General features: G+C 39.4%; 1 protein-coding gene and 1 non-coding gene across 6 annotated transcripts in view; both read left to right on the forward strand.

The window, feature by feature from the left end:
- The window catches only part of STAG1 (STAG1 cohesin complex component), a 415,512-nt gene that overhangs the window by 302,598 nt on the left and 91,584 nt on the right, over window positions 1-21,330 (forward strand). For all 5 annotated transcript variants that reach the window (XM_032143857.2, XM_032143858.2, XM_058433515.1 and 2 more), the window contains one exon: window positions 13,983-14,086. In XM_032143857.2, the coding sequence (XP_031999748.1) occupies window positions 13,983-14,086 (104 nt within the window). The remainder of the gene's footprint in view (window positions 1-13,982; window positions 14,087-21,330) is intronic.
- LOC116462153 (U6 spliceosomal RNA) lies at window positions 17,989-18,090 on the forward strand. The gene has a single exon (XR_004246253.1). It is a non-coding gene; the product is annotated as a U6 spliceosomal RNA (small nuclear RNA).

Here is a 21,330-nt window from a genome sequence, read left to right on the forward strand (position 1 = left end):
CCTGATTGCTAGCACAGCATTCTGAGATCAAACTGCAAGGCGGCAGCGAGGCTGGGAGAGGGGCACCCGCCATTGCCCAGGCTTGCTTAGGTAAACAAAGCAGCCAGGAAGCTCGAACTGGGTGGAGTCCACCACAGCTCAAGGAGGCCTGCCTATCTCTGTAGGCTCCACCTCTGGGGACAGGGCACAGACAAACAAAAATTCAGCAGGATCCTCTGCAGACTTATGTGTCCCTGTCTGACTGACAGCTTTGAAGAGAGTAGTGGTTCTCCCAGCACGCAGCTGGAGATCTGAGAACGGACAGACTGCCTCCTAAAGTGGGTCCCTCACCCCCGAGCAGCCAAACTGGGAGGCACCCCCCCAAGTAGGGACAGACTGACACCTCACTCGGCCGGGTACTCCTCTGAGACAAAACTTCCAGAGGAACTATCAGACAGCTGAATTTGTGGTCTCACGAAAATCTGCTGTTCTGCAGCCACCGCTGCTGACACCCAGCCAAACAGGGTCTGGAGTGGACCTCTAGTAAACTCCAACAGACCTGCAGCTGAGGGTCCTGTCTGGTAGAAGGAAAACTAACAAACAGAAAGGACATCCACACCAAAAACCCATCTGTACATCACCATCATCAAAGACCAAAAGTAGATAAAACCACAAAGGTGGGGAAAAAACAGAGCAGAAAAACTGGAAACTCTAAAAAGCAGAGTACCTCTCCTCCTCCAAAGGAACGCAGTTCCTCACCAGCAACGGAACAAAGCTGGACGGAGGATGACTTTGACGAGTTGAGAGAAGAAGGCTTCAGACGATCAAACTACTCCGAGCTACAGGAGGAAATTCAAAACAATAGCAAAGAAGTTAAAAACTTTGAAAAAAAATTAGACGAATGGATAACTAGAATAACCAATGCAGAGAAGGGCTTAAAGGAGCTGATGGAGCTGAAAGCCAAGTTTCGAGAATTACGCGAAGATTGCAGAAGTCTCGGTAGCAGATGCGATCAGCTGGAAGAAAGGGTATCGCTGATGGAAGATGAAATGAATGAAATGAAGAGAGAAGGGAAGTTTAGAGAAAAAAGAATAAAAAGAAATGAACAAAGCCTTCAAGAAATTTGGGACTATGTGAAAAGACCAAACCTACGTCTGATTGGTGTACCTAAAAATGATGGGGAGAATGGAACCAAGTTGGAAAAGACTCTGCAAGATATTATCCAGGAGAACTTCCCCAATCTAGCAAGGCAGGCCAACATTCAAATTCAGGAAATACAGAGAACGCCACAAAGACACTCCTCGAGAAGAGCAACTCCAAGACACATAATTGTCAGATTCACCAAAGTTGAAATGAAGGAAAAAATGTTAAGGGCAGCCAGAGAGAAAGGTCGGGTTACCCACAAAGGGAAGCCCATCAGACTAACAGCTGATCTCTCAGCAGAAGCTCTACAAGCCAGAAGAGAGTGGGGGCCGATATTCAACATTCTTAAAGAAAAGAATTTTCAACCCAGAATTTCATATCCAGCCAAACTAAGCTTCATAAGTGAAGGAGAAATAAAATACTTTACAGACAAGCAAATGCTGAGTGATTTTGTCACCACCAGGCCTGCCCTAAAAGAGCTCCTGAAGGAAGCACTAAACATTGAAAGGAACAACCGGTACCAGCCACTGCAAAAACATGCCAAATTGTAAAGACCATCGAGGCTAGGAAGAAACTGCATCAACTAACGAGCAAAATAACCAACTAACATCATAATGACAGGATCAGATTCACACATAACAATATTAACTTTAAATGTAAATGGGCTAAATGCTCCAATTAAAAGACACAGACTGGCAAACTGGATAAGGAGTCAGGACCCATCAGTGTGCTGTATTCAGGAAACCCATCTCACGTGCAGAGACACACATAGACTCAAAATAAAGGGATGGAGGAAGATCTATCAAGCAAGTGGAAAACAAAAAAAGGCAGGGGTTGCAATCTTAGTCTCTGATAAAATAGACTTTAAACCAACAAAGATCAAAAGAGACAAAGAAGGCCATTACATAATGGTAAAGGGATCAATTCGACAAGAAGAGCTAACTATCCTAAATATATATGCACCCAATAGAGGAGCACCCAGATTCATAAAGCAAGTCCTGAGTGACCTACAAAGGGACTTAAACTCCCACACAATAATAATGGGAGATTTTAACACCCCACTGTCAACATTAGACAGATCAATGAGACAGAAAGTTAACAAGGATATCCAGGAATTGAACTCAGCTCTACATAAAGTGGACCTAATAGACATCTACAGAACTCTCCACCCCAAATCAACAGAATATACATTTTTTTCAGCACCACACCACACCTATTCCAAAATTGACCACATAGTTGGAAGTAAAGCTTTCCTCAGCAAATGTAAAAGAACAGAAATTATAACAAACTGTCTCTCAGACCACAGTGCAATCAAACTAGAACTCAGGATTAAGAAACTCACTCAAAACCGCTCAACTACATGGAAACTGAACAACCTGCTCCTGAATGACTACAGGGTACATAATGAAATGAAGGCAGAAATAAAGATGTTCTTTGAAACCAACAAGAACAAAGACACAGCATACCAGAATCTCTGGGACACATTCAAAGCAGTGTGTAGAGGGAAATTTATAGCACTAAATGCCCACAAGAGAAAGCAGGAAAGATCCAAAATTGACACCCTAACATCACAATTAAAAGAACTAGGAAAGCAAGAGCAAACACACTCAAAAGCTAGCAGAAGGCTAGAAATAACTAAAACCAGAGCAGAACTGAAGGAAATAGAGACACAAAAAACCCTTCAAAAAATTAATGAATCCAGGAGCTGGTTTTTTGAAAAGATCAACAAAATTGATAGACCGCTAGCAAGACTAATAAAGAAGAAAAGAGAGAAGACTCAAATAGATGCAATAAAAAATGAAAAAGGGGATATCACCACTTATCCCACAGAAATACAATCTACCATCAGAGAATATTACAAACACCTCTATGCAAATAAACTAGAAAATCTAGAAGAAATGGATAAATTCCTCAACAAATACACCCTCCCAAGACTAAACCAGGAAGAAGTTGAATCTCTGAATAGACCAATAACAGGTTCTGAAATTGTGGCAATAATCAATAGCTTACCAACCAAAAAGAGTCCAGGACCTGATGGATTCACAGCCGAATTCTACCAGAAGTAAAAGGAGGAACTGGCACCATTCCTTCTGAAACTATTCCAATCAACAGAAAAAGAGGGAATCCTCCCTAACACATTTTATGAAGCCAGCATTGTCCTGATACCAAAGCCTGGCAGAGACATAACGAAAAAAGAGAATTTCAGACCAATATCCTTGATGAACATGGATGCAAAAATCCTCAGTAAAATACTGGCAAACCAAATCCAGCAGCACACCAAAAAGCTTATCCACCATGATCAAGTGGGCTTCATCCCTGGGATGCAAGGCTGGTTCAACAAATGCAAATCAATAAATGTAATCCAGCATATAAACAGAACCAAAGACAAAAACCACATCATTATCTCAATAGATGCAGAAAAGGCCTTTGACAAAATTCAACAACCCTTCATGCTAAAAACTCTCAATAAAGTAGGTATTGATGGGACGTATCTCAAAAGAATAAGAGCTATCTATGACAAACCCACAGCCAATATCATACTGAATGGGCAAAAACTGGAAGCATTCCCTTTGAAAACGGGCACAAGACAGGGATGCCCTCTCTCACCACTCCTATTCAACATAGTGCTGGAAGTTCTGGCCAGAGCAATCAGGCAGGAGAAGGAAATAAAGGGTATTCAATTAGGAAAAGAGGAAGTCAAATTGTCCCTGTTTGCAAATGACATGATTGTATATCTAGAAAACCCCATTGTCTCAGCCCAAAATCTCCTTAAGCTGATTAGCAACTTCAGCAAAGTCTCAGGATACAAAATCAATGTACAAAAATCACAAGCATTCTTGTACACCAATCACAGACAGAGAGCCAAATCATGAGTGAACTCCTATTCACAATTGCTTCAAAGAGAATCAAATACCTAGGAATCCAACTTACAAGGGATGTGAAGGACCTCTTCAAGGAGAACTACAAACCACTGCTCAATGAAATCAAAGAGGATACAAACAAATGGAAGAACATTCCATGCTCATGGGTTGGAAGAATCAATATTGTGAAAATGGCCATACTGCCCAAGGTAATTTATAGATTCAATGCCATCCCCATCAAGGTACCAATGACTTTCTTGACAGAATTGGAAAAAGTACTTTAAAGTTCATATGGAACCAAAAAAGAGCCCATATCGCCAAGTCAATCCTAAGCCAAAAGAACAAAGCTGGAGGCATCACGCTACCTGACTTCAAGCTATACTACAAGGCTACAGTAACCAAAACAGCATGGTACTGGTACCACAACAGAGACATAGATCAATGGAACAGAACAGAGCCCTCAGAAATGATGCCGCATAGCTACAACTATCTGATCTTTGACAAACCTGACAAAAACAAGAAATGGGGAAAGGATTCCCTATTTAATAAATGGTGCTGGGAAAACTGGCTAGCCATATGTAGAAAGCTGAAACTGCATCCCTTCCTTACACCTTATACAAAAATTAATTCAAGATGGATTAAAGACTTAAATGTTAGACCTAAAACCATTAAAATCCTACAAGAAAACCTAGGCAATACCATTCAGGCCATAGGCGTGGGCAAGGACTTCATGTCTAAAACACCAAAAGCAATGGCAACAAAAGCCAAAATTGACAAATGGGATCTAATCAAACTAAAGAGCTTCTGCACAGCAAAAGAAACTACCATCAGAGTGAAGAGGCAACCTACAGAATGGGAGAAAATTTTTGCAACCTACTCATCTGACAAAGGGCTAATATCCAGAATCTACAATGAACTCAAACAAATTTACAAGAAAAAAACAAACAACCCCATCAAAAAGTGGGCAAAGGACATCAACAGACACTTCTCAAAAGAAGACATTTATGCAGCCAAAAAACACATGAAAAAATGCTCATCATCACTGGCCATCAGAGAAATGCAAATCAAAACCACAATGAGATACCATCTCACACCAGTTAGAATGGCCATCATTAGAAAGTCAGGAAACAACAGGTGCTGGAGAGGATGTGGAGAAATAGGAACACTTTTACACTGTTGGTGGGACCGTAAACTAGTTCAACCATTGTGGAAGTCAGTGTGGCGATTCCTCAGGGATCTCGAACTAGAAATACCATTTGACCCAGCCATCCTATTACTGGGTATATACCCAAAGGACTATAAATCATGCTGCTATAAAGACACATGCACACGTATGTTTATTGCGGCACTATTCACAATAGCAAAGAGTTGGAACCAACCCACATGTCCAACGACGATAGACTGGATTAAGAAAATGTGGCACATATACACCATGGAATACTATGCAGCCATAAAAAATGATGAGTTCATGTCCTTTGTAGGGACATGGATGAAACTGGAAAACATCATTCTCAGTAAACTTATTGCAAGGACAAAAAACCAAACACCGCATGTTCTCACTCATAGGTGGGAATTGAACAGTGAGAACTCATGGACACAGGAAGGGGAACATCACACTCTGGGGACTATTGTGGGTTGGGGGGAGGGGGGAGGGACAGCATTAGGAGATATACCTAATGCTAAATGACAAGTTAATGGGTGCAGCAAAACAACATGGCACATGGATACATATGTAACAAACCTGCACATTGTGCACATGTACCCTAAAACCTAAAGTATAATAATAAGAAAAAAGAAATATTAATTCAGATTTTTAACTCTCTCTCTTTTTACTTACGTCCTCAGATTTTCTGATCCTTAGTTTGCCTTTTTCTGCAACAGAGATTATTTCCTTGTGTACCTTACATAGCTGTGAAGATTAAGAAAGATAATGTTCTGTTGAGTCCCTTTTCTGCTTCCTCTACCCTCCTGTGTGGTTTATCCTTTTGGGATATTACAAGAGCATAATGAGCCATCCCCTTCAGTAAACAACCCATACAGATTACCGGGAGAGTGAGCATCCCCCGGTGTTCCTTTCAAGCAGTGATACTAATTTGTATTATCTATTCTGGCTTTGACATAATTCAGTGAGGCAAACAAGTTTGTATTAAATCCAGATACACGCTGGTAAACTGGCCCAAAATGCCTCTTCTAAACTAAAAACATTTTTCTTATTTATTATGTGTGACACAAATTCTTCCCAAACTTTTCTCAGACCTTTCAAGGAAGAGCTTATTATGCTATATTTGCCTCTAGCTGTAATTATTATTTATTTTATTTGCACATGGTCTTTCACTCCATGATATCCTTAGTAAGAAAGTGGCCCTAGACCAGGTGTGGTGGCTCACGCCTGTAATCCCAGCACTTTGGGAGGCTGAGGTAGGTGGATCACCTGAGGTCAGGAGTTCGAGCCCAGCCTGGCCAACATGGTGAAACCCCGTCTCTACTAAAAATACAAAAATTAGCCAGGTTTGGTGGCGGGCACTTGTAATTCCATCTACTCGGGAGGCTGAGGCAGGAGGATCACTTAAACCCTGGAGGCAGAGATTGCAGTGAGCTGAGATCTCGCCGCTTCACTCCACCCTGGCAACAGAGTGAGACTTCATCTCAAAAAAAAAAAAAAAAAGAAAGATGGTCCTGTTGTTAAGTTGACAGGGCCCTCTGCTCACTAGGTGAAACTGTCCACTGTATTTTGAATTCTCTTCACTGTTGTGATCACAGGAATATGAACATATGCTCTATTGTGATGTGATTCTCGGCTCGCTGCAACCTCTGTCTTCCCAGCTTAAGCAGTCCTCCGACCTCAGCCTCCCAAGTAGTTGGGACTACAGGCGTGCACCACCATGCCTAATTTTTTTTGGTATTTTCAGTAAATATGGGGTTTCACCATGTTGCCTGAGCTGGTCTCAAACTCCTGCGCTCAAGCAGTCCTCCCACCTCAGCCTCCCAAAGTGCCGAGATTACAGGCGTGAGCCACCACTCTCCGGCTTACACATTCTGTTTCTAACTAACCTTAATATTTTCCCTGTTAAAAATCAATTTCCCTCTAATGTCTGCTGCCTTATCAACACTTGAGTAAAGGGCCTCAGATTAGTATTCAATGGTAGGTTCCATTCATTTTCCTTACCTTGTTTGTAGCTATAAAATTGCCACAGTAAGAACTTCTCCTTACTATTTCAACTCATTTTCTGTATATCACCCCATGTTCCATAAGGTTATTTCCAAGGAGAAGGGAGGCAAAGAATATAAATTAAGGGCCAGGCACGGTGGCTCATGCCTGTAATCCCAGCACTTTGGGAGGCCGAGATTGGCAGATCATGAGGTCAGGAGATGGAGACCATCCTGGCTAACATGGTGAAACCCCATTTCTACTAAAACTACAAAAAATTAGCCGGGCCTGGTGGCGGGTGCCTGTAGTCCCAGCTACTCTGGAGGCTGAGGCAGGAGAATGGTGTGAACCCGGGAGGCGGAGCTTGCAGTAAGCCAAGATTGCGCCACTGCTCTTCAGCCTGGGCAACAGTGTGAGACTCCATCTCAAAAAAAAAGAAAAAAATAAATATATAAATTAAGAAGAGACAAGATGGTCTGCTTTGGTATTGTTAACTTTCTCTCATGTTAATAAGATGTGTAAGTCAGTAAATAATAATTACTAAGTCTTTCAGTCATGAGGGTGGTCTAGGTGCATTTTACTTGTTAAAATATATACTATTAGGTGTTTTATTGTGGTTTAAATTCTGTTTACATTGGATTTTTTTAACTTCCGGTCAAAAGGTTGGTTTGGCTTGGCTTGGGTTTGGTTGGTTGGTTTTAGCCAGAAAAGTAACTTACCAGATGGGAACATTTTTGAAAGTCAACCACAGTTTTACTGATTGAATCTAGGTAGGCAGAGTCTGAGAAATTAGGCATAACAGTTGCAGAACTGTATGTACGTAATGACTTGATTTTTTTAATGCATTTTATCTCTATGCATGTTGTACCGCATGCAAACCACATATAAGCTCTGGCATGGAGTGGCATCTAAATTAATTTTCTGTGCTAGTATTTTGCTGTATTTTATGATAAAATGCTACCAGTAACTTTTTTTTAAAGTAATTTTTTAGATAGGTGGAATGTGGTAGAATTCCAGTGGAGAAGGCTGTGGTTAGCAGTTGGAGATGTAGGACTAAATTTTGGGAAAGCAGACACACTGTGACAGAGTACCAACATCAGTTTAAATCACAGTGGCCTCAAGATTGTCTTACAGTTTTTTTATGGGGGTGTGTGTGTGTGTGTGTGTGTGTGTGTGTGTGTGTGTGTGTCGGGGGGTGTTTTACAGCAAAATCAAGTTGCTGAATAAATTTTTAGTACAATGTGAGGATCTGGTTCTTGTCAACAGCTCTGCCACCAGGTAACAAGACCATAACCAAATCATGTAACTTCTGGATATCAGCTTCTTAAACTGTAAAATGAGAAACTTTATTTTATTTTATTTTATTTTATTGTTTGAGTGTGGGTCTTGCTCTGTTGCCCAGGCTGTAATGCAGTGGCGGATCTCGGCTCACTGCAACCTCCACCTCCCAGGTTCAAGCGATTCTCGTGCGTCAGCCTCTGTAGTAGCTGGGATTACAGGCGCTCACCACCACACCTGGCTAATTTTTGTATTTTTAGTAGAGATGGGTTTCACCATGTTGGCCAGGCTGGTCTCGAACTACTGACCTCAAGTGATCCGCCTTCCTTGGCCTCCCAAAGTGCTGGGATTACAGGCCTGAGCCACCACACCTGGCTGAGAAACTTTAACTAGATAATCTTCTTTGGTCATTTCTTGTGCTAACATTCTGTAATCCAGTTGATGAATGAAGTAGCTGTAAACAATAAAGATTCTTAAAAGCAGGAATTATTAATTCATCAATAATTTAAAAATTTTTATTGACTATATGAGTCAAATATTATGCTAAGTGCTGAGCGTATAGTGTTATACTAGATGAGCTCACTGCCAATATGGAGCTTACATTCTCCTGAAGAAGGCAGACCAAAATTGAGTAAATATTCAAATTAATTTCAAGAGTTAATAAGTGGCTTTGTTGGATAATTATAGGGGATCTGTCTTTAGATTGAATCCTGATGGAAGACCTTCCTGAGCAGGCCACTTGTGAGCCAAGAAACTAAATGATAAGGCGGCCAGGCACGGTGGCTCATGCCGTTAATCCTAGCACTTTGGGGAGCCAAGGCGGGTGGATCACTTGTGGTTAGGAGTTCAAGACCAGCCTGGCCAGCATGGTGAAACCCTGTTTCTACTAAAAATCCAAAAAATTAGCCGAGTGTGGTGGCACGCGCCTTGTCATCCCAGCTACTCGGGAGACTGAGGCAGGAGAATCACAGGAACCTGGCAGGCAAGATCATGTCACTGCATTCCAGTCTGGGCAACAGAGTGAGACTCCATCTCAAAAAAAAAAAAAAAGAAACTAAACGATAAGGGACCAGATATGGAAATTGTCATAAAAGAGCTATCTAGATAGAGGAAATAATTTCAAAGTATCTGAAACATGAATGATGGTTATGTTCTAGGAGATGCAATAGCTGGAACATAATGAACCAATGATACAAGATATAATAGAAGCAAAAGTCAGATGATGTAGAGCATTTTAGTTTATAAGTGAATTTATCTCATCCTAAATGTAATAAGGTGCTTTTGAAGATTTTAAACAGGGGAATAATGTGATCCAATGCATATTTTAAGAAAAATCCCTTTCATAAACATTGTTTGGAAGAATACATAATCATTGCAGTGGTCTCTATGAGGAATGATGGTAAAAATATAAAAGAGGGAGATGGCTTATAAAGAGGGAAAGAGCCCATGGCAGAGTTAAAGATTGTGGATAGGTGATGAAAGCAGGAAGAGCAAGAAAGAATGAGAGTTCTACCTAACTATAAAAAGGATAAGAGATAATTATAACCTTTGCAGGCCCAGTAAAGAGGATGTTAAAGAGAGCCGTAGTTAATAATATATATTGCAGAGGAGAAAAAAGACTACACAAATCATTTTGTGATGATTTAGGTCATTGGTGATTTTAAAGCATGATTCAATGATACTATATATATTCAGTGATACTAAAAGAGAGAAGCCAGAGTTCAAGGTGATAAGACTAAAATCAATAGTGAGGAAATGGAGATGCTGTGTAGAAAGTTGTATAGTTATATGTTGTGTTAAGAAGTTGAAATGACAGTTTGTACCATGAACAGCTACTCATTTGTTTCAGTCAATGTGGCTGTTTGGCTCTTGCCTGTCGCTTAAGGCTTGTTTGCTTTCAATTTTATTATGTGGTTTTGCTGTCATATCCCAAAAGGAATTTCAATTAAATTTCAACTGTTTTTGAGTTTACCTTATCTCCCCGTTCAGGGAAAGTTTCTAAGTGGATGGCTTCAAATGATAAAGTAACAAAATTGATGGAATTGAACACTGTGCAAGGTTGAGTTATACTTCAACACTACTGTGGATTTTACTCCCACTATAATGGGAGAATGTTTCTGTTCTTGAGATAAGTTGTTCTGTCCTTCCTCACTTTCCATAAGACTGTGTTCTCTTCCTAAATAACAGACAATGCATTTAGTTCATGGGCAGCCTTGTACTTCCTTTAGCTCCAGCCAAATGTGAAAAATTATGAATTTCTGAAATCATAAAAATAGAACTTTAGTTGTTATTGAGCAAAAAGCTTTTTTTGTATTACTAGGCATTGGATCATTCAGATACAGATGGACAAGCTGATGTTTCATTTGTTTTTCCTAAGATAAGCTAAAGTTCATGTGTTTTTTTAAAAGACAATTGTTAAAACACTGAATTAAGATGTACATACATATTTTTACAGGATAATTTTGGTACAGAATAAAGAACAAGATGTCGTATCTTTTTTGCCTTTTCTTTGATTTTGCTCCAACTTAGTTTAAAATAATCAATGTAAACTTTTAAACCTTTGTAAATTAATTGAATACTTAAATTTATACCTAGTTCTGTGTCTATAATACCTACATCTACTGGTCTTCAATATAAATAAGTATACAGAGGGAAGGAGAAAGAAAGAACTAAACTATTCGAATTATCAAAATCTGAGTTTAAGGCTGGGCACAGGGCCTCAAGCCTATAATCTAACATTTTGGGAGGCCGACGTGGGTGGATCACCTGAGGTCAGGAGTTCGAGACCAGCCAGGCCAACATGGTGAAACCCTGTCTCTACTAAAAATACAAAAATTAGCTGGGTGTGGTGGCACATGCCTGTAATCCCAGCTACTCAGGAGGCTGAGGCAGGAGAATCACTTGAACCTAGGAGGCAGAGGTTGCAGTGAGCCGAGATAACGCCACTGCACTCCAGCCTGGGTGACAGAGTGAGACTCCACCTCCAAAAAATCCAAAAATATCTGAGTTTAAAAATATATAAGAATGAGGCCAGGCGTGGTGGCTCATGCTTGGAATCTCAGTGCTTTGGGAGGCTGAGGCTGGTGGATCACTTGAGGTCAGGAGTTTGAGACCAGCCTGGCCATCATGGTGAAACCCTGACTCTCCTAAAAATACAAAAATTAGCTGGGTGTGGTGGCACACCTGTAATCCCAGCTACTCAGGAGGCTGAAGCAGGAGAATCCTTTGAACCTGGGAGGCAGAGGTTGCAGTGAGCTGAGATCATGCCACTGCCTTCTGGCCTGGATGACAGAGCAAGACCGTCTCAAAAAGACAGGCTGGGTGCAGTGGATCACGAGGTCAGGGGTTCAAGACCAGCATGGCCAAGTTGGTGAAACCCCGTCTCTCCTAAAACTACAAAAATCAGCTAGGAGCTGTGGCAGCCACTTGTAATCCCAGCTACTCGGGAGGCTGAGGCAGGAGAATCACTGGAACCTGGGCGGCAGAGGTTGCAGTGAGCCAAGATCGCCTCACTGCACTCCAGCCTGGGCGACAGAGTGAAATGCCGTCTCAAAAAAAAGAAAAAAAGATTTCAGGAAAGTATAGAATCTGTGTGAAGGAAACCATAGTTTTAATTAAATGACTTAAGATCTCAAAAGTGAAAAGCTATATTGTATTTCTAGCTGAAAAGGTCTTTTTTTATGGTACTAGTCATAATTCCAGCGGGTTTGAGAGAGTTCTGGGAGGTATAGTGAATACGAACTAACTAAGCAAAATAATTTTAAAGTTTATGTAGAATTTTAAGCTTATGCTGAAAAGACAGTATAGCATAGTGCTTAAGAGAACTGACTCTGGGGTCAAACTACCGAGTTCATATATTAGCTCTACTACTAGCTAAGTGCATTTTCTGCAGCTCATTCTCCCTGTCTGTAAAGTGAAGATATTAGTTCCTGTCTCTTGGAAATGTTTTGTGGATAAAACAAGTTATTACATATAAGCCACTATGATAATGCTTTAGATATAGAAAATTCTTAATAAATTAATTGCTATTAGCATTATAGAAATTAAGCAAAATTTTAGAAAAGGGGCTAGATAAGAGAAACGTGCTTATGTATTCAAGTTGGTTGAATTAAGTTACATATTAAGTTATGACAAATTATGCCATAAGTCTAGTATAGTCAAAGCAGTAAAGCATTGTCATAGAAATATACAAATAGATTAGTGAAACTAAAGAATCCAAAAATACCTGAACCATGTTTAAAAATGACATTTAAATTAAAAAGGGAAATCTGGTTTAACAGTGGTGGAGACAACTGGCTATTTGGTGGGAATAAACAGGCCCACCTACTGTCATCAGAAATAAATGCCAAATAGGTTAAAAATACAAAAGTGAGCAATCAAGAGAGACAGAAAAAGTGAAAGGAAGGAAGAGCAAAAGAGCAAGCAAGCACACGAGACAGCAAAAGATGAAATAAATTAGAAGAAAATGAAGAACATATTAGTGTAATCTCCAGGACAGAGAGATCTTTGAAGGCAATACAAGAAACCTGGAAGCCATAAAACAAAAGGAGACAGACGTGACTTTAAAAATTAACAATTTCTGTCTGACAAAAGATACCATGAAGAGTCTGATAACAAATGACAAACTGGGAGAAAATACTTGCATCATTCAAAAGATAAAAAGTACTACCCCTACCATACAAGAGTTCTCAGATTGATAAGAAAGGTGAATAGTAGCACAAAAACAGGTGAAGAATAAACATAGACAAATCTTAGGGAAAAATAGAAAATATATTCCACTTAACTAATTAGTAGATAGGAAGGAGCAAAATAATAACCAAATACCCCTTTTCAACCATTGGACTGGCAAAAATTAAAATGGTTTATAACATCTAGTGTTCACAGGGATATAAGGAACCAAACATTCATAACATTGCAGTTGGGGGTGGGTATAAATTATAATAAATAATCTTATGATTTCTCAATATCAAGATCTTGCCATTTGAATCCATTATTTCTTCTTTGGAGAATTTATTGTACAGAAATAAATGTATCAGTTACATAAATATATATCTATTAATGATGTTTATTGAAGCATTGTTCAGTGTCAAAAATCAGGAAATTGAATGACCATAAGTAGAAGGCTGACTAAATTATGGTACATACATTAGATAGTAACTTATTAAGATAATTATTACGTGTGTGTATTGACTTGAAAAATATTAAGTCTGTTAAGTTTTTAAAAACATATGGCAGTCTTTTTTATTAAAAAAGAAAAATTCTATTATGAGTTTTGAAATTATGTAGAAGGAAACACAGTGAAATTTTAGAATTGCCTAACTCAGAAAGGTAGCATTAGAAGAGACCAGAGTTTATCCTCTTATTCTTTACTTTGTATCTCTTTCCTATTTGACTTATGACAGCAAGCACATAATTACTTTAAAAAAAAAAAAATAGCAAAGTATAGAGCTTAACTTTAGTCTTTAAAATAAGCAGTAATAGAATGTTTTCAATTTTTTTATAATGTGTTCATTTTTAATACATGGTTATTATAAAACTGTCTACTCATGCTCATGTATTTTGTTTTACCTTAGCAATGTCTGATCGTCAAGAGAGTGCTCTTATAGAGCTAATGGTTTGTACAATTCGTCAAGCTGCTGAGGCACATCCTCCAGTGGGAAGGGGTACCGGCAAGAGAGTAAGTTACATTAGTGAGAAACCTCCTAAAAGGTTTTTAATGGCAATTAACTGTCTTAAATATTTGGAAATTTTACTGATAATTGTATCCCTAAAAACATGGTATTTTTATAAATGATGGACTATGGTGCTTCATCTTTATATCCTATATGCTATACTCAGGTTCCAAAAATAGAGTCTTTCCTTCATGCTCCCATAGCACCTGTACCTGCTTCTGTTTTTGTACTTATATATTTTTTATATATATATTTTAAGGATTTTTATGTCTATTAAAAGTACATAAAGGCTCTAGAAGCAAAATGCCTAGTTTGCAAGTTCTTCTATTTAGCAGCTATATAATCTTTAGATATATGAATGATTTTTGTATGTCTTAGTTTCCTTATCTGTAATATGGGACTGGTAATACAGGTATTTATATTAAAGATGAGTTGAGATAATCATAGATGGAGAGACTCCTGGCTCTGTTGGTTTGAAGAGGTAGGCAGATCTTTCTGCAAAAAAGCAAGTATAAAACTGGAATGTATTGTCAAAAACATTACATCAGGGCTCTGGAAATTCAACAAAGATAAAAAAACACACATTGGGAAATATTTTTTCCTGAAAAATTGATAGAGCTTCAGGTAAAAGCAGCAGAAGTCTGTGGCCTTCTTGCCAATACACATGTACCCACATGCTTGGTCGATAAGATCTGTAGTTTGTTACCAGAGTGGCACTGGGTGCAAAAACCAGAAGCTTTGTTGTCAGAGAGAATGGATTAAACATGGACAAGTGATAAAGCCCACAGCTTTTGTTAAGTACAAGTAGAGAACTTGGTAGAAACAAACAGGAAAAACCTACAGCTTTGATAATCTGGGGTTGTGATAAGAGTACTAAGTAACTGTAAAATCTTAGAAATGAGAAAGCTATAAAAAGATTAGCTATGCTCTCCGTACATCCCTGGCAGACTAGGAAACCTTAGAGACATTAATGGAAAGTAAAAGTCAAGCAAAATCTAAGAACTGGGTGAACTTTGAACATGGTCCCTAACCAACAACAGATCGTTTCTCAGAGGAGTGGAAGCCTGATTGAAGCCACAAATATTGCAATATTTGAACACAACCTCTTCCCAAATGATTGGTTGACTACTAATTTATTCAAACACAACGAGGACTCCTAGGAAGACAGGCTAAAAAACAAAAGTAAGAATAAAAATTCTGAGCAGAGATAGCAGAAGTAACACACAGTGGGGGAAACAGATTATTCAGTTTACATTAAAGATTCCCTTTAAAAAATTGGAAACTTTTATAATTACAAAAAATTAAAATCTGTAGTTAAAAATTGAAATCTGCCAGGCGCAGTGGCTCATGCCTGTAATCCCAGCACTTACAAGGCCGAGGTGGGGGATCACTTGAAGTCAGGAGTACAAGACCAGCCTGGCCAACATAGTGAAGCCCCATCTCTACTAAAAATACAAAAATGAGCTGGGCAGGGTGGCATGCGCCTGTAGTTCCAGCTACTCGGGAGGCTGAAGCAGGAGAATCACTTGAACCCAGAGGCAGAGGTTGCAGGGAGCCGAGATCATGCCACTGCCCTCCAGCCTGGGTGACAGCAAGACTCTGTCCCAAAAAAAAAAAAAAAAAAATTAAAATCCTTAGTTACTGTATTATCCAAAAATGTCTACTTTCAAGAAAAACTACAACCATGCAAAGAAACAGTAAAATGTGACCATACTCAGGAGAAAAAGCAGACAATAGAAATGGCTTCTCAGTAGGCCTATATGTTGGATTTAGCAGGCAAAGACTTCGGAGGCCTTTTAATAAATATATTCAAAGAATTACAGGAAAATATGAAAACAAGAAGTAGAGAATCTCAATAATGAAAACCCAAATGGAATTTCTGGTGAGAAGTACAATGTAGAAATTTAAAATTAACTGAATAAGTTAATTGGCAGAGTTAAGATGATGAAAGAAACAATAGAAGAACATGAAGATTAATAGAAATTATCCATTCTGAAGAACAGAGAAGAAAAAAGATTGAAGAAATATTATCAGAGCCTCAGAAATGTGTGGAACATCATCATGTGCACTGAAATATGTATAGTGGGAATCCCAGAAGGAAAGGAGAGAGGGATAGAGGCAGAAAAAATATTTGAAGAAATAATCACTGAAAACCTCCCAACTTTGATGAGAGACAATTTACAGATTCAAGAAGCTTAACAAAATCCAAATAAAATAAACACACAAGTTCCACATATAGACACAACATAGTCACATTGTTAAAAGACAAAGACAAAAAATCTTGAAAGCAACAAGAGATAAACAACTAATGTAGAGGGCAGTAGCAACAGTATTAACAGTTAGCTTATCAGAAACAATGGAGCCCAGAAGACAGTGGAATGACATATTCAGTGAAAGTCAACAAAATGGCCAACCAAGAATTATAAATTTAATAAGATTATCTTCCAAAGATGAAGGTGTAAAAAACCATTACCAGAGAAACAAAAAAGAAAAATTTGGAGAATGTGTTGCTAGATCTCCCATACCAGAAATGCTCAAAGAAGTCTTTCAGCCGGGCACAGTGGCTCACGCCTGTAATCCCAGCACTTTGGGAGGCTGAGGCGGGTGGATCACAAGGTCAGGAGTTCGACTCCAGCCTGGCCAACATGGTGAAACCCTGTCTCTACTAAAAATACAAAAATTAGCCAGGCATGGTGGCACACGCTTGTAGTCCCAGCTACTCGGAAGGCTGAGGCAGAATCTCTTGAACCCGGGAGGCCTAGGTTGTGGTGAGCTAAGATCGTGCCACTGCACTCCAGCCTGGGCAACAGAGTGAGACTGTGACTCAAAAAAAAAGTCCTTCAAGCCATAAGGTATATCATAAGGTGATAAAACAAATCCACAAGAAGGAATGAGAAAAGAAAAAAGAAGGAATGGGCCGGGCGTGGTTGCTCACACCTGTAGTCCTGTCACTTTGGGAGGCCAAGGCAGGTGGATTACCTAAGGTTAGGAGTTCAAGACCAGCCTGGCCAACATGGCGAAACCCCATCTCTACTAAAATTACAAAAATTAGCTGGGCATGGTGGTACATGCCTGTAATCCCAGCTACTTGAGAGGCTGAGGCAGGAGAATTGCTTGAACCCAGAAGGCAGAAGTTTCAGTGAGCTGAGATCACCCCAGTGCACTCTAGCCTGTGTGACAGAGTAAGACTCCGTCTCAAAAAACAAAAGGAAGAGTGTAAATCTGAAATGGTAAGTATGTGAGTGGATATAATAGTCAAAAGGCTGTGTGTGTGTGTGTGTGTCTGTGTCTATTTCCTTCTCTTAATTTCCTTGAAAGAACATGAAATTATTTAAATCAAGCTTGTCCAACCTGTGGCGTGCAGGCTGCACGTGGCCCAGGATGGCTTTGAATGCAACCCAACACAAATTTGTAAACTTAAAACATTATGAGATATTTTCGCTTTTTTTTTTTTTTTTTTTTTTTTTTTAAGCTCTTCGGCTGTCGTTAGTGGTAGTGTATTTTATGTGTGGCCCCAATTGTTCTTCCACTGTGGCCCAGGGAAGCCAAAAAATTGGATACCCCTGATTTAAATAGATAATTATAGCACTATAGTGCTGAGATTATAACATAAATATATGTGACAAGAGTAACACAAAAGGGAAAAAGATATGGAACTATATTGGAGCAAAGTTGCTATGTTTTATTATAATTAATTGAATATCAACCTGAAGTCAGTTATAAGTTAAAAATGTATATTATACTCCCTACAGTAATCATTCATATTTAAAAATAAAAAACAGGAATTATAGTGGTCCTCATCTGTTAGAGACATACGCTGAAATATTTAAGGGTGAAATTATATACCATTTACCCTTGAACAATGCAGGGGTTAGTGGCACTGACCTGCACAGTCAAAAATCCATGTGTGCTCGCTTCGGCAGCAGATGTACTGCATTGGGATCAGTACAGAGAAGATGAGCGTGGCCCCTGTGCAAGGATAACATGCAAATTTATGAAACATTTTTATGAATCTTAAAATTTAAAAAATTGACATGTAACTTTTGATTCCCCCAGAACTTAACTACTATAGTCTACCAATAGCCTAAATGATCAGAAGCCTTAAAGCTGTTAACACAAACAATGGATTAACACATTTTGTATGTAATATGTATTATACACTGTATTCTTACAATAAAGTAAGCTAGAGGAGAAAAAAGTTTTTAAGAAAATCATAAGAGAAAATATATTTACTATTAACTGGATCAGCATAAAAGTCTTCATCCTTGACATGTTGACATGGAGTACACTGAGGAAGAGGAAGCGGGTTTTTGTCTTGCTGTCTCCAGTGGCAGAGGCAGAAAAGATGGAGGAGATGGAAGGAGAGACAGGTGCACTCACTGTAACTTTACAGAAATACATTGTAATTTCTGTCTTTTTGCTTTTTCATTCTATGTGATACCAATCCTCCTTCCACTATTTGCTTTAATTTCAGTGCCCACGTAATACAAGGGTCTGTGTCACCAAAGAAGCAAAAGTAGTCTTAAAATTGGAACTCCTCTGCCAAATTATCTAATGTTGATTTAGGCACCCCTTCTTCAGAATTTTCTTCCTCATCATCTGGTACCAGTTCAGAAGCAATCATCTCCATCAAGTCATCCTCTATTAGTTCCTCTGGTGTAGTCTTTTTTGTTTTTGAGACAGAGTTTCGCTCTTGTCATCCAGGCTGGAGTGCAGTGGCGTGATCTGGGCTCACTGCAACCTCCGCCTCCCGGGTTCAAGCGATTCTCCTGCCTCAGACTCCCAAGTACCAGAGATTACATGTGCCCGCCAGCAGGGCCAGCTAGTTTTTGTATTTTTAGTAGACACAGGGTTTCGCCATGTTGGCCAGGCTGGTCTCGAACTCCTGACTTCAGGTCATCCACCCGTTTCGGCCTCCCAAAGTGCTGGGATTACAGGTGTGAGCCACCTCTCCCAGCCTTTTTTTTGAGACAGAGTCTCACTCTGTTCCAGGCTGGAGTGCAGTGATGCTATCTGGGTTTACTGCAACCTCTGCCTCATGGGTTCAAGTAATTCTCCTGCCTCAGCCTCCCGAGTAGCTGGCTTTTACAGGCCTGTGCCACCACGCCCAGCTAGTTTTCTGTATTTTTAGTAGATACGGGGTTTCACCATGTTGGCCAGGCTGGTCTCAAACTCCTGACCTCAGGTGATTCTCCCACCTTGGCATCCCACAGTGCGGGGATTACAGACATGAGCCATCATTCCTGGCTGGTGTCTATTCTCTCTAATTTCTGTAAGATCTGTATGTTGAAGTCTTTCATTCCCCACATTTTATAATATAACCACAATCTCTTTGATGATTTTCTTGATTGGTTCTGTCATAAGTTCTGTGAAATCATACATGACATCTGGACACAGTTTTCTCCAACAGGTATTTATTTTGGGGGGCTTGATGGCTTTAGAACAACAATGGCATTTTCAGTGGTGTAATTCTTCCAGACTTTTATCATATTCTGTCAGGGTTCTCTTCAATAGTGTTGACAGCCCTTTCCATTGAGTACTACGTTTAATGACCTTTAAGGGTTCTATGGACCCCTGATCTGTAGGCTGATTTAGAGATACTGTGTTTAGGAGCAAGTAGACCATTTTGATGCCTGTGATATTGAACTTACTGGGTTCTGGTTGGTCAGGGGCATTGTCCGTTATCAGAAGAACTTTAAAAGGCAATCCGTTACTGGCCAGGTACTTCCTGGCTTCAGAGACTTTAAAGCGTCAGTGGAAACCAATCCAGAAAAGGGGTTCTTGTTGTCCAGGCGTTCTTGTTACACATTACTGGCAAAAAAGACTGGCAGCTGATGTTTATCTATTCCCTTCAAGGCTTTTGAGAGTTAGCAGCTTTACAGATAAGGGCAGTCCTGATCATAAACCCAGCTTCATTTGCGCAAATGAGTAGATTAGTGTATTTCTTCTTGCTTTAAAGTGGTGCTCACTTCTCTTCCTTACTGGTAAGTGTCCTTTGTGGCATTTTTTTTTTTTTTTTCTGGAATAGGGCACTTTGATCTGCATTAAAAACCTGTGCAGGCAGATATCCTTTTCTTTAGTGATTTTCTTAATGGTGTCTTGGAGAGTGGTCAGCTGCCTCTTGGTGAGCAGAAACTGTTTTTCCTGTTCTCTTGACATTTTTAAAGTGAAATCTCTTTCTAAAATTATCAAACTATCCTTTGCTGGCTTTAAATTCTCAGCTTTGTAACCTTCACATTCCTTTTGCTTTAAAATTGTTACTATATGACTTCACTTTTTTTTAATCATATGAGTATAGGTGTGCCTTTTTTATAGCAATTCTGCACCCATATATAAGCTGTACTTTTAATATGAAATAAAAAGGTATTTTGCAAAGGTACAGTGGTTTTTGCACCTGCTAGTATAGCAGTAATGGCTTTAAGAATTTTTTTTTTTTTTTTACAGTGGTCCTTATACCAGATTCATTTGTCTTGAAATGGTGGGCAACTGTAGCTGCAGATATATCAAGCAATTTAATTTTTTTCTTTAAATTTTTTCTTGTAGTAACTTTTCTCTGCTTCTTGGGAACACTTCCAGCATCACTAGTAGCACATATGGGTCCCATGATGTTATTCAAGGTTTATGGTATTTTACTAAACATGATAAGTGAGAACCACAAGATCACTTTTGACTATGATACACAATTCACTGGAGAGACCAACTGTTCATGCAAAGATGATTAGTGTCACAGGGCTTTTTTAGTGAATACTTGGCAGTACTTGAGCTCACTGCAATAGCAACAGTATTGGGTATACAATATTACTGTAGTAGAATGTGTGCTATAGTTAATTCTGTACAGTTGTGATTAATACTATGTCTTTTTCTTTCTTTTTTTTTTTTCTTTTTTTTTTGAGTTGGAGTCTTGCTCTGTTGCCCAGGCAGGAGTGCAGTGGTGTGATCTCGGCTCACTTCAACCTCTGCCTCCCAGGTTCAAGCAATTCTCCTGCCTCAGCTTCCTGAGCAGCTGGGATTACATGTGCGTGCCACCACATCCCACTAATTTGTTTGTTTGTTTGTTTGTTTTTTTAAGAGACAAGTCTCGCTCTGTCACCCAGGCTGGAGTGCAGTGGCGCGATCTTGGCTCACTGCAAGCTCCGCCTCCTGGATTCATGCCATTCTCCTGCCTCAGCCTCCCAAGTAGCTGGAACTACAGGCGCCACACCTGGCTAATTTTTGTATTTTTAGTAGAGGCAGGGTTTCACCATGTTAG

The sequence above is a fragment of the Hylobates moloch genome, unplaced genomic scaffold (assembly GCF_009828535.3).
Source record: "Hylobates moloch isolate HMO894 unplaced genomic scaffold, HMol_V3 SCAFFOLD_22, whole genome shotgun sequence".
Classification (NCBI taxonomy): domain Eukaryota; kingdom Metazoa; phylum Chordata; class Mammalia; order Primates; family Hylobatidae; genus Hylobates; species Hylobates moloch.